Source organism: Somniosus microcephalus, chromosome 15 (assembly GCF_052327205.1).
Source record: "Somniosus microcephalus isolate GS21.2 chromosome 15, FLI_Smic_1.0, whole genome shotgun sequence".
Lineage (NCBI taxonomy): Eukaryota > Metazoa > Chordata > Chondrichthyes > Squaliformes > Somniosidae > Somniosus > Somniosus microcephalus.
This window is the reverse complement of record NC_141001.1, coordinates 119,388,222-119,402,671: the sequence shown is the minus strand read 5'-3', so window position 1 is coordinate 119,402,671 and position 14,450 is coordinate 119,388,222. Positions and strand designations below refer to the sequence as shown.

General features: G+C 46.3%; 1 protein-coding gene across 1 annotated transcript in view; it reads right to left on the bottom strand.

Annotated features, from left to right (window-relative positions):
• The window catches only part of btbd10b (BTB (POZ) domain containing 10b), a 102,549-nt gene that overhangs the window by 20,748 nt on the left and 67,351 nt on the right, over nt 1–14,450 (bottom strand). Inside the window, exons 4-5 of the mRNA XM_086008358.1 lie at nt 8,999–9,275; nt 7,042–7,144 (exon numbers count right to left, since the gene is read on the bottom strand). Coding sequence (XP_085864484.1) covers nt 7,042–7,144; nt 8,999–9,275 — 380 coding nt within the window. The remainder of the gene's footprint in view (nt 1–7,041; nt 7,145–8,998; nt 9,276–14,450) is intronic.

Genomic DNA, 14,450 nt, shown 5'->3' with positions numbered 1-14,450 from the left:
GGGTGCACGAGGCCAAAATCCGAGGGACAGTGTCCATGGTTGTGAACAGACGATGACAAATTGACAACATGCCATTCTCCATTTACAAGCGTATTTCAACTGTACAGCAGAGGGGAAAAAATAAACCATTAGCCGCCAAGAAGTAACATCTTAGTGAAATCTGAAATGTAATAAATCTTTTTGGTTAGCCGCTTTGTCCCATCAACATGTTTAAGGCAGTGTTTATACTATAACTGCAGTGTTGGTGAGAAGTAGTTCTGCAGCACAGTGACACCAAGAAGCTGCAGTGTGAATCTAGAGGCAGTGACCTCAGAGTCTGGAACAAGGGCATCTCCACCAGGGAATCTCACTCCGCTTCTCTGCAGTCAGGCGAGTCCTGGGCTCTGGATTTACACTACAACTTTGGTGTCGATGTGAAGCAGATCTGCTCCACGCCACCTAAAAGTGATCCATCCGTGGCTAACTAAAGAAGTTAGGGATAATATTAGATTAAAAGAAGAGGCTTATAATGTTGCGAAGAATAGTCATAAGCCCGGGGATTGGGAGAGCCTTAGAAACCAGCAAAGGATGACCAAAAAAATGGATAAAAAAGGGAGTTATTAGAATGAGAGTAAACTTGCAAGAAATATAAAAACAGATTGTAAGGGCTTCTACAAGAAGGCAAAAAGAGTAGCAAAAGGAAGCATTGGTCCCTTAGAGGCCGAGACAGGAGAAATTATAATGGGGAATAAGGAAACAGCAGAGACGTTAAACAAATATTTTGTATCTGTTTTCACAGAAGACGACACAAAAAGCACTCCAAAAATAGTGGGGAACCAAGGGGCTCATAAGAGTGATGAACTTAAGGTAATTAATATCAGTAGAGAAAAAGAACTTGAGAAACTAATGGAATTAAAAGCCGACAAATCCCCTGGACCTGATGGCCAACATCCTAGAAACATAGAAGATAGGAGCAGGAGTAGGCCATTCGGCCCCTCGAGCCTGCTCCGCCATTCAATGAGATCATGGCTGATCATCCAAACTCAGTACCCTGTCCCTGCCTTCTCCCCATATCCCTTGATCCCTTTAGCCTTAAGAAATATATCCAACTCCTTCTTGAATATATTTAATGAATTGGCCTCTACTGCCTTCTGTGATAGAGAATTCCACAGGTTCACCGCACCCTGGGTGAAGAAATTCCTCATCTCTGTCCTAAATGGCTTACCCCTTATCCTTAGACTGTGACCCCTGGTTCTGGACTCCCCCGCCATCGGGAGCATCCTTCCTGCATCTAGTCTGTCTGGTCCTGTTAGAACTTTATAAGTTTCAATGAGATCCCCTCTCATTCTTCTAAACTCCAGCGAGTATAAGCCCAATCGACCCAATCTCTCCTCATACGTCATTCTTGCCATCCCAGGTATCAGCCTGGTGAATCTTCACTGCACTCCTTCCATGGCAAGAACATCCTTCCTCAGATAAGGCAACCAAAACTGCACACAACACTCAAGGTGTGGTCTCACCAAGGCCCTGTACAACTGCAGCAAGACATCCTTGTTCCTGTACTCAAACCCTCTCGCTACGAAGGCCAACATACCATTTGCCTTCTTAACCGCCTGCTGCACCTGCATGCTTACCTTCAGCGACTGGTGCACAAGGACAACCAGGTCTCCTTGCACTTCCCCTTCTCCCAATCTATTGCCATTCAGATAATAATCTGCCTTCCTGTTTTTGACACCAAAGTGGATAACCTCGCATTTATCCACGTTATATTGCATCTGCTATGCTTCTGCCCAATCACCCAACCTGTCCAAATCATACTGGAGTTTCTCGACATCCTCCTCACAGCACACACGCCTGTCATCTGCAAACTTGGAGATATTACATCTAGTTCCCTTGTCTAGATCATTTATATGTAGTGAATAGCTGGGGTCCTAGGACCGATCCCTGCGGTACCCCACTAGTCACTGCCTGCCACTCGGAAAAAGACCCGTTTATTCCAACTCTTTGCTTCCTGTCTGCCAACCAGTTCTCTATCCAAGTCAGTACCTGGCCCCCAATCCCATGTGCCTTAACTTCACACGCTAATCTCTTATGCGGGACCTTATCGAAAGCCTTCTGAAAGTCCAAATACACCACATCCACTGGTTCTCCCTTATCTATTTTACCAGTTACATCCTCAAAAAATTCCAGATTAGTCAAGCATGATTTACCTTTTGTAAATCCATGTTGACTTTGTCCGATCCTGTCACTATTTTCCAAGTGCTCTGCTATTACACCTTTTATAATGGACTCTAGCATTTTCCCCACTACCGATGTCAGGCTTACCGGTCTATAATTCCCCGTTTTCTTTCAACCACCTTTTTTGAATAGTGGGGTAACATTAGCTACCCGCCAATCCATGGGAACTGTTCCAGAGTCTATAGAATTTGGGAAGATGACCAGCAATGCATCTACTATTTCTAGGGCCACTTCCTTAAGTACCCTGGGATGTAGCTTATCAGGCCGAGGATTTCTCGGCCTTCAATCCCGTCAATTTCCCGAACACCATTTCCCTACAAATACTGATTTCTTTCAGTTCCTCCCTCTCATTAGGCCCTATGTTCCCCGACATCTCTGGGAGGTTAGTTGTGTCCTCCTTTGTGAAGACAGAACCAAAGTATGTATTTAATTGGTCTGCCATTTCTTTGTTCCCATTATAAATTCCCCTGATTCTGACTGCAAGGGGCCTACTTTTGACTTCACCAATCTTTTTCTCTTCACATATCTATAAAAGCTTCCACAGTCAGTTTTTATGTTCCCTGCAAGCTTACTCTCATATTCAATTTTCCCCTTAATTAATCCCTTTGTCCTCCTTTGTTGAATCCTAAACTGCTCCCAATCCTCAGGTTTACTGCTTTTTCTGGCCAATTTATATGTCCGCTCCTTGGATCTTAGGCTATCCCTAATTTCCCTTGTTAGCCACGGTTGAGTCACCTTTTTTGTTTTATTTTTATGCCAAACTGGGATGAACAAATTCTGTAGTTCATCCATTCGGTCTTTGCATGTTTGCCATTGCCTATCCACCGTCAACCCTTTGAGTGACATTCCCCAATCAATCCTACCCAACTTGCTCCTCAGACCATCGTAGTTTCCTTTATTTAAATTCAGGACCCTAGTCTGAGTCAACTACTTCACTCTCCATCTTAATGAAGAATTCTATCATATTATGATCGCTCTGACCCAAGGGGCCTCGCACAACAAGATTGCTAATCTTGGGTTCTAAAAGAGGTGGCGAGATATATTAGATGTATTGGTTGTGATCTTCCAAAAGTTCCTAGATCAGGAATGGTCCCAGCATATTGGAAGAAAGCAAATGTAACCTTGCTATTCAAGAAAGGAAGGAGAGAAAAAACAGGGCACTACAGGCCAGTTAGCCTGACATCAATCATCAGGAAAATGCTGGAATCCATTGTTAAGGACGTGGTAACAGGGCACTTAGAAAATCATATGATTAGGTAGAGTCAACAAAGTTTTATGACAGGGAAATCATGTTTAACAAATTTATTTTGAGGATGTAACGAGCAGGGTAGATAAAGGGGAACGAGTGGATGTAGCATATTTGGATTTCCAAAAGGCATTTGATAAGGTGCCACATAAAAGGTTGCTACACAAGATAAGGGCTCATGGGGTTGGGGGTAATATGGAGAGAGGATTGGCTAACAGACAGAAAAGAGAGAGTAGGGATAAAACGGATCATTTTCCGGTTGGCAGACTGTAACTAGTGGGGTGCCGCAAGGATCAGTGTTGGGGCCTCAGCTATTTACAATCTATATTAATGATTTAGATGAAGGGACCGAGTGCAATGTATCCAAGTTTGCTGATGATATAAAGCTAGGTGGGAAAGTAAGCTGCGAGGAGGACACAAACTGCCTGCCAAGGGATAGAGACAGGTTAAGTGAGTGGGCAATAAGGTGGCAGATGGAGTATAATGTGGGGACTGTGAGGTTATTCGCTTTGGTAGGAAGAATAGGAAAACAACATTTTTTAAATGGTGAGAAACTATTAAATGTTAATGTTCAGAGAGATTTAGGTGTCCTCGTACAGGAAACACAGTTTTAAGTATGCAGGTACAGCAAGCAATTAGGAAGGCAAATGGCACATTGGCCTTTATTGCAAGGGGGTTGGAGTTCAAGAGTAAGGAAGTCTTACTGCAATTGTACAAGGGTTTGGTGAGGCCACACCTGGAGTACTGTGCACAGTTTCCTTATCTGAGAAAGGTACATACATGCCTTAGAGACGGTGCAACGAAGGTTCACTAGATTGATCCCTGGGATGAGGGGGTTGTCCTCCGAGGAGAGACTGAGCCTATACTCGCTGTAGTTTAGAAGAATGAGAGGTGATCTCATTGAAACGTACAAGATTGACAGGGTAGATGCTGAGAGGCTGTTTCCCCTGGCTGGAGTGTCTAGAACTAGGGAGCATAGTCTCGGGATAAGAGCTCGGTCATTTAAGACTGAGATGAGGAGGAATTTCTTCACTCGGAGGGCTGTGAATCTTTGGAATTCTCTACCCCAAAGGGCCGTGGAAGCTGAGTCATCGAGTATATTCAAGGCTGAGATAGAATTTTGGACTCTAGGGGAATCAAGGGATATAGGGATTGTGCGGAATAGTGGAGTTCAAGGTCGGAACAGGCTCGAGGGGCTATATGGCCTACTTCTGCTCCAATTGTTATGTTATTATAACTTTCACAGGTCATGATTTTTTCCTGGTACTAGATTTCTTGAATTCGTAATGTTTCACAACTTGCCACGGTAGGATTTGAGCTCTTGATCTCCTGGTTGCTGGTCCAGTACAATAACCATTTCACTGTCATACTCTAACTATCGTAGGCTTGTTAATTCGAGCTAAAGCTGACAAATAATTTCCCCAACCTTTCCCCATGAATGTAATATTTGATTTTCAAAATCAAAGAGCAACATTGATTAGAGTTTCGAGGTCTCCAAACTGTGTTGTCTAGATTGGAGGAGCTGCACGACAAGAGGAAACTTCATGGAGGTTAAAGAAGATTGGAAGCTAAAAGACACCCTTTGTGTACTTAGAATATTTAGGGAGAAGGTTTGTGTCATTAATTGCAATCCATCAAACAGAAAAGAGAATATGTATTTCAGTTAGCAAACAATTTGTTGGAGCGTTTTTCTGAAATGCTACAGAATTATTCTTCTATTTCCTCCCTCAGTTCCCCGCAGCCCGCACATTGAACACAAAACCACGGGCAAACTACCAGGCCTCAGTCTTCTTGACACGACGTGGTTGCTGGAGGAGTGTTAACACAGACCAGATTAGCTCCTTTAGGTTCCCTTTATGAGTGTTTTGCGGGGGGGGGGGGGGGGGGGGGGGGGGGGAGGAGAACCTGGGCCGTGCTCAGCAGCTGCCACTAGCTGTAGGGCCAAGATCAGGACCTCACCAATTAGGGAGACAGAACACAACCTAGTAACACCCAGCAAGAGCCCGCACTGGAGCTCCAGTGAGACGCCTCACGAGTGTCTCACCTCCTGACTCCCCAAAGCCTTTCCACCATCTACAAGGCACAAGTAAGGAGTGTGGTGGAATACTCTCCACTTACCTGGATGAGTGCAGCTCCAACAACACTCGAGAAGCTCGACACCATCCAGGACAAAGCAGCCCGCTTGATTGGCACCTCATCCGCCACCTTAAACATTCACTCCCTCCACCACCGGTGTACCGTGGCTGCAGTGTGTACCATCTACAAGATGCACTGCAGCAACTCGCCAAGGCTTCTTCGGCAGCACCTCCCAAACCCGCGACCTCTACCACCTAGAAGGACAAGGGTAGCAGGCACATGGGAACACCACCACCTCCAAGTGCCCCTCCAAGTCACACACCATCCAGACTTGGAACGGCCGATATATTTCCTTCATCGTCGCTGGGTCAAGAGCCAAGAACTCCCTCCCTAACAGCACTGTGGGAGTACCTTCACCACACGGACTACAGCGGTTCAAGAAGGAGGCTCACCTTCTCAAGGGCAATTAGGGATGGGCAATAAATGCTGGCCTTGCCAGCGTCATCCCGTGAATGAATTAAAAAAATTAGAAAAATCTACTTTTCAATGATAGCCGCTGTCATATATTCACAACACTTAGAAAATAAAAAGGAATGAAACTCTCGGAGTAGGAAAAATGCTCGCTTCATAGCGGCACGTGGTTTACAAGATTTAATAGAACACAATGGCGATATTCAGCAGGCAGGTCAGCATCGGAACCAAGGAATTAACTGTCAGACACTAGATTTCCAACATTTCCAATTAGAAAAAACACTTGGCAAAGCGAGTAAAGTGAAAAATCTTACATTGGCCAGCAATTATACTTATTCTTGTCCCCTCGCCTCTTGAAATCAGAAATTATTTCTGCCCTCCCCAGTTTTTTTTTTGACATTGCAAAATATGAATCATTTCCATGCAAGGAAGAGAGGACAAAGCAGATTAACAAGTCAGTGTCTAATTGGCCAATTCCCCAGTAACAGGAGGAGTATCTACATCTAACATGCCAGAGTGAACAGATGGAGCTGCATTATTCAACGCTATAAACTCGACCTTGTGACACAAACCCCTCAGAGCGTCTGTTGATTTATTGAAGTACTCTTGAACGCAGGACAAAAAAAGACAATTATGCAAGGATGCTGTATGTCTGCTAATAGATGGTTTAGAAGCAAATCGGAGTCCGTTTTAGATCGGGGTAGTGCTCTCCTGCTGACAGCGAGCCGTTTTAAATTTGTTCTTAAAATGAGTCAGCCCCAACGCATACTACCAACTGCTCACCAGTCAACCAGCAGCACAGATTTCCCTCACTCATACTGAACTGCTAAAAATGGTGCAGGTGTATCAACTGTTTCTTCCTGGTACTTGAAAGCACATCCTCAAGTAATAATAGCCCATCCACACAACGGTATCAAATTTATTTTTCTTCAAATTATCCCATGCTGAGTCAGGTAGCAGCAGGCCAGCCACAGGGGTTAGTTTCCTGACATCATTTTTCCTGGCAGTTTGTTTCAACGTTTTAGACTTACCAAAATAGCTCGAAACACTGTCGAGCTGATTCCTTCCGCCACCTCGTACTCGCCCTTTTCATTCGGACGTGTGAAATTGTGCTCTCTGCCCGACCCAAACATCCTACGGGAACACGCGACATTGTGGTCAGTAACATGCTCATAAATCTGTACCGGTCACTTCACTCAACTCGAAAAGGAAACTCGAAAAGGAAAAGCATTTCAGGTTTCGGAGCTGCAATGCCCGACTCAGGTCGACGCCGAAGCTGTGATCACACCTTCAGTGCCAGCGCCCAGGGAACTAATTAAGCAGTGGAATTGAATCTGAAGGGCGTTCTACCCTCTCAACCTTGAACAACTCCTGGGTTTGGAAGAGGATGGGAACAGGGAAAGTAAAACATAAGAGGAGCACAGGGTTTTTTTTAAATTGTAAAGTCCAAGTTAGGAAAATTGGTTCTGATTTCAAACACCTCTTCTAAAAGTATTTAACAATGTTTTTTCTACATACTACAAAAATGCTGCTGTTTAGACTACTTTGATCTTATCCTTAGGCTGAATAACTTTCAAGCACCTTTGAAAATCTTTCAATTTTATTGTGGCGCTATTCCAGCAAAAATATTCTTTACAATTTTAGTAAGGAATAATTTTTTTTTTTTTTTTTAAATGCACACAAGGTGGTACAGTGCACCTTCAATATAGAAAAACAGCCAAAGGGTTTTTAACGACAACAACTTGTATTTATACAGCACCTTTAACATAGTAAAACACCCCAAGGCGCTTCACAGGAGCGATTATCAAACAAAATTTGACACCGAGCCACATAAGGAGATATTAGGGCAGTTGACCAAAAGCTTGATCAAAGAAGTAGGTTAAGGAGCGTCTTAAAGGAGGAGAGGTAGAGAGGCGGAGAGGTTTAGGGGGGGGAATCCAGAGTTTAGGGCCCAGGCAGCTGAAGGTACGGCCACCGATGGTGAAGCATCGGGAATGCTCAAGAGGCTAGAATTAGAGGAGCGCAGAGATCGTGGAGGGTTGTGCTGGAGGAGAATACAGAGATAGGGGAAGGGGTGAGGCCATAGAGGTATATGAAAATAAGGATGAGAATTTAAAAATTGACCCGTTGCTTAACTGGGAGCCAATGCAAGTCTGCGAGCACAGGGATGATGGGTAACGATGTTAAAGGAAGAGAAGATGACGGAGTGGTAGAGGAGTTGAGGGAGGGAATTCCAGAAAGCGGGAGTTAGGCAGCTGAAGGCATAGCCGCAAATAGTGGGCGAGGTTAGGTGGGGAAATGCTCAAGGCAACTCTAAGAGGAGGAGTTTGGGTTGGGGGTTGTGGGGGGCGGTGGGAGAGGGGTGTAGCATTGGTGGAGGTTACAGAGATAAGGAAGGAGAGGCCTTATGGGGATTTAAACACAATTAAGAAACAGAATTTGAGGTGTCGGAGGACCGAGAGCCAATGCAAGTCATCGAGGACAGAGGTAATGGGCGAGTGGGACTTGAAGGCATAGCCGCAATACGGGGACGCAGGGTTTTTGGAGCTGAAGTTTACAGAGACTGAATGGCGTAAAGCTGGCCAGGAGAGCATTGGAATAGTTGATTCTGGAGGAGACAAAGGTATGCGGCAAAAGAATTTATGCAAGAGTGGGAGCGGGCGACGATATGGAAATTGAAGTAGATGGCCTGTGTGAAGGGGAGAGCGCACAATTGGCTGCTGCGTTTCCTACATTACAACAGTAACTAGACCTCAAAAGTACTTCATTGGCTGTAAAGCGCTTTGGGACGTCCCGAGGTTGTGGAAGGCGCGGTATAACCGCAATTCTTTTTCGTTTTGTAGTTGGATAATGGATGAGTGAAGTTGGAGCTTCGAGGGCCAGGCTACAGCCGCATCACTCCACTAAAGAAGCATGTGAAACCTGAACCTGCAGTTTGTTGCGACAGCGCAACAGGCAGTGCAGGGAATGAACGTGGATGCCGCTTACCTGCCCAGCATCGTGTTGGGTTGCGCAGTGAAAATGGAAGGATCCACGACAAATCTGGTGTTGTCGACAATCAGCGTCACTCGTTCTGAAGTGCGGACGCTTCGAGTTCCCTCCTTTGCGTTCTCGTAAACGAAAACCATCTCTCCTGCTGACTTGCAAGTTCCCTCAGCATTGGACTGGCTGCAATTCCGGCTGATGCTGCTGGAGCCAGTCGGGGAAATCTTTTGCAGACGAGGGCTGCTGGGCCGTGATGTGGAGGTGTGCTCTTTCTCTCGGTCTACAGGCAAAAATGTCACAGCAAAGTAAGAATAATCCATTTGCAAACCCCCACCCCAACCGTACCATATGCAATTCACCCAATTCCTTTGAGGGAAAGGAGGGCACCTTTGTTTAAGTAGTATGGGAATATTTGACTGTCCTGCAGAACTACAGCTCCGGCTATTCAGCCAAGTCCAAATCAGTTTTGGTGAAAAGAGTTTCCTGTACTATACTTAAAGGTCAATGGGTATTTCATTGTATTACAACAACGTGCATTTATATAGCGCCTTTAACATAGGAAGGTGCCCCAATGTGCTTCACAGGAGCGTTATCAATAAAAATTTGACATTGAGCCATAGAAGGATATATCAGGCCAGATGACTAAAAGCTTGGTCAAAGAGGTAGGTTTTAAGGAGCGACTTAAAGGAGGAAAAGTGAGGTAGGGAGGCCGAGAGGTTTATGGAGGTAATTCCAGAGCTAAGGGCCTTGGCAGCTGAAGGCACGGCCGCCAGTGATGGAGCGATTAAAATCAGGGATGCTCAAGATGCCAGAATTGGAGGAGCGCAGAGATCTTGGAGGGAGGTGGGGGGAGAGGAGGTTACATAGATAGAGAGGGGCAAGGCCATGGAGGGATCTGAAAACAAGGAGGAGAATTTTAAAATTGAGGCGTTGCTGGACTGGGAGCCAGTGTAGGTCAGCGAGCACAGGGGGTGATGGATGAATGGGACTTGGTGCGAGTTAGGACACAGCAGCAGAGTTTTGGATTGAGTTAGTTGATATACATGCATGCTACAAATAGCAACATGTTCTAGCATATCCAATTCAAAAGATGCCATCTTAAACTCAGAACCAGAAGAGATGTGGGCCGACAATAGTGATGAAAATAATGGGATCACATAAATTAATGAAGAACTTAAACTTCTTAGAAACACAGAAAAATAGGAGCAGGAGTAGGCCATTCGGTCCTTCGAGCCTGCTCCGCCATTCAATATGACCATGGCTGATCCTCTATCTCAATAACATATTCTCGCTCTCTCCCCATACCCCTTGATGTCTTGTGTCTAGAAATCCAACTGTCTCCTTCTTAAATATATTCAGGTGACTTGGCCTCCACAGCCTTCTATGGTAGAGAATTCCACAGGTTCACCACCCTCTGAGTGAAGGAATTTCTCCTCATCTCAGTCCTAAATGTCCTACTCCGTATCCTGAGACTGTGACCCCTTGTTCTAGACCTCCCCCCCCACCCCAAAGCCAGGGGAAACATCCTCCCTGTATCCAGTCTGTCTAGCCCTGTCAGAATGTTATACGTTTCAATGAGATCCCCTCTCATTCTTCTAAACTCTAGTGAATACAGGCCTAGTCGACCCAATCTCTCCTCATACGACAGTCCTGCCATCCCAGGAATAGGTCTGGTGAACCTTCGCTGCACTCCCTCTATGGCAAGTATACCCTTTCTTCGGTAAGGAGACCAAAACTGCACACAATCCTCCAGGTGTGGTCTCACCAAGGCCCTGTATAACTGTGGTAAGACATCCTTGCTCCTGTACTCAAATCCTCTTGCAATGAAGGCCAACATACCATTTGCCTTCCTGATTGCTTGCTGCACCTGCATGTTTGCTTTCAGTGACTGATGTACAAGGACACCCAGGTCCCGCTGTACATCATCTGCTTCATCAATGACAGTCCCTCCACCATAAGGTCAGAAACGGGGATGTTCGCTTATGACTGCACAGTGCTCAGTGCCATTCACAACCCCTCAGGTAATGAAGCAGTCCATGCCCGCATGTAACAAGACCTGAATGACGTTCAGGCTTGGGCTGATAAATGGCAGGTCACATTCATGCCACCGAAGTGCCAGGCAATGACCATCTCCAACAAGCAAGAATCTAACCACTGCCCCTTGACATTCAATGGCATTACTATCACCGAATCCCCCACTATTAACATCCTGGGGGTCACCATTGACCAGAAACTTAACTGGACCAGCCACATAAATACTGTGGCAACAAGAACAGTTAAGAGACTAGGTATTCTGCGGCGAGTGTCTCACCTCCTGACTCCCCAAAGCCTTTCTACCATCTACAAGGCACAAGTAAGGAGTGTGATATTTCTATTAGTATTTTATCATTGTTATGCCATATTTATTCCAATGTTGGGAGGACTCGTAAAAATCAACATTTCATTGTGCAGTACACACGTCTGCGGCATATATGATAAATAAAATTGAATTGAATTGATGGAATACTCTCCACTTGCCTGGATGAGTGCAGCTCCAACAACACTCAAGAAGCTCGACACCATCCAGGACAAAGCAGCCCGCTTGATTGGCACCCCATCTACCACCTTAAACATTCACTCCCTCCACCACCGGCGTACCGTGGCTGCAGTGTGTACCATCTACAAGATGCACTGCAGCAACTCGCCAAGGCTCCTTCAGCAGCACCTCCCAAACCCGCGACCTCTTCCACCAAGAAGGACAAGGGCAGCAGGCGCATGGGAACATCACCACCTCCAGGTTCCCCTCCAAGTCTCACACCATCCTGACTTAGAAGTATATCGGCCGTTCCTTCATCGTCGCTGGGTCAAAATCCTGGAACTCCCTCCCTAACAGCACTGTGGGAGCACCTTCACCACACAGACTGCAGCGGTTCAAGGCGGTGGCTCACCACCACCTTCTCAAGAGCAATTCGGGGTGGGGCAATAAATGCTGGCCTCGCCAGCGACGCACACATCCCATAAAAACAAATTTAAAATAATCTCTAGGCAACTGGTAATTTGCTCTTGCACCTCGAGTTGGTGCTGGACACCAGTTGTCAATTGCTTCATGTTCTCATGACTAATGTCTATCTGAACTGGCCGTGTCTCCCTTGCATAGTTGTTACATCATCTCACCAATAAAGCTGCTGCTGAGCCTATAGCCCTTGGCTCCATTTCTTCTGCACCTTGCATATATAATTCCACTTTCCAGAGGCGAATCCCTAATGCCGCTTGTATAAATTACAATTACAAACATTTTTATAGGCTTCACGACTCCACAAGCTGTGACTCTGAAGGAATTAAGAAGCAGAAACCAAATCTTGAACGGTCTGCCCGTAAATCTCAGAAGTACATGCCATAATTACGACTTCCCACGGATACGGCAACCACCGCACTGTTTAACATCAAACGACTGAGGCTCGGTGTCCGTCAGCAGGGCTAGCTTCAGGTGAAAGAGCAAATTACACAAATGAGATTTATGTTCTTAAAGAGGAATAAAGGCAACAAATAGCTTTAGTTGGGCTTCAGTATGTCATTTTGAGAGTGTTGTGGGCAAAACAGAATTCCATGTTGTGTGTGGTCACACTTCTCAGTAAAAAAAGCCAAAAGCCTTCAAACAGTGCAATAGGGGATCTTTTATATCCACCCGAACTACCGGCGCAGACAGGCAAAGGCCTCGGTTTAACATCTCAGCTGGACGATGGCGCCTCCAACAATGTAGCACACACTCTGTACTGCGCAGAAGTGTCAGCCCAGCTTATGTGCTCAAGCGCTGGAGCAGGACTTGAATCCATAGCCTTAGTCGCACCAAGTTGCTAAAGCTCCATCAACCTTGCACTGAAGAATTTTTTTTTTTTTTAAATATATACAGTAAACTCTTTCGCATCCGGCACCTATGGGGCCGGGATGGTGCCGGTTGGTGAAAAATTCCGGATAACAGAGAGGTAGGCAATTTTTAACAAAAAAAACCACGGACTAACTCGGCCACCCCGGGAAACTTGGCCTCGGGAAAACAAAAAATGGATGGATTCGGCAAGATTACTGGTTATCAAAGAATTCCGGATGATTAAGTGCCGTTTTAAACAAGAGTTTACTGTAGATCAGTCTTTAAGCTGGAATTATGCACTGATTGTGATTAACCGAATGCAGCTGGTCTTAATCTCTCATGACAGCAGTTTGTGGTTTGGTCTTGCAAGATATTCCATTAAAGATGCACTTCTAAAGTCATACATACTTTATGAGCTTTTTCCTCCTGTTTACTACCCAAACACTTGCCAACAATTCTAAAATGCAGGCATTCTAACACGCTGTGGCGGAGACCACATAGGTACAATAACACAATTCACTATGTACAGCCAATGTTGTTATATGTACGTACTTGGTTGGGTTATCGGGGCAGGGTCCCTTTAAGAGCGTTGTTAGCGTGATGACGTCATAGCCCTGCAACAAGGCTGAGACTCTCAGTCCTCAGGGAGAGTGAATAAAGTAACACGCGTTTTGCCTTTGCTGCAACAAAAGTCTCAGAGCCTGTTGATTTCTAGCGACTCCAATGGCGACGAACGCCGTTTCCATCAAATTACCCGAGTTTTGGGAACGACAGGCTGCTGCTTGGTTCGCCCAGGCCAAGGCTCAATTTGCACTCCGGGACATCACCGCGGACGACACGAGGTACTACTACGTCGTCTCTGCTCTCAGCAGCTCCACCGTGGCCAGAGTCGTGAGCCTGCTCGAGAACCCCCCGGAGCTCAACAAAACGCTGAAAACGCACCTCTTAGAAACTTTTGGACTCACCGAAGCTGAGCGCGCACGCCGGCTTCTCTCTCTAACCAGGCTTGGCGACTCCAAGCCCTCGGAGCTGATGGACCACATGCTGGTCCTCCTGGGCACACACAGGCCGTGCTTCCTCTTCAAGGAACTGTTCCTTCAACAGCTGCCAGGTCAGGTACGGTCAGCGTTAGCCAACTCTTCCAGTACCGATTTCCGCGACCTGGCCAAGGAGGCTGACAAACTTCTCTCTGCCGGGCAACAGTACTGCGCGGCCACGCGGAGCCCTGCCCCCACCGATACAGCCCAATGGCGGCAGCGCCCAAGCCTCTGCTTCTACCACGCGCAGTTCGGCCCCAAAGCCAGGAAGTGCCGGCCCCCGTGCAGTTTTCCCGCGTCGAAACAAACGAAAGACCACTCATCGGCTGTAATGGCTGTCGGCCATTCAGGCAGTTTGTTATTTATTACGGACACCGACTCCGGACGTCGTTTTCTTTGCGACACCGGTGCCCAGGTGAGCGTCCTGCCCGCGTCAACCATAGACATGCAAGGGGGGGAACCACGGCCCCGTCCTCGAAGCCGCCAACGGCAGTTCCATCTGCACCTTCGGGAAACGGAGCGTGGCGCTTTGTTTTGGCGGGCAGCGGTTCACCTGGGACTTTGTCACGACAAA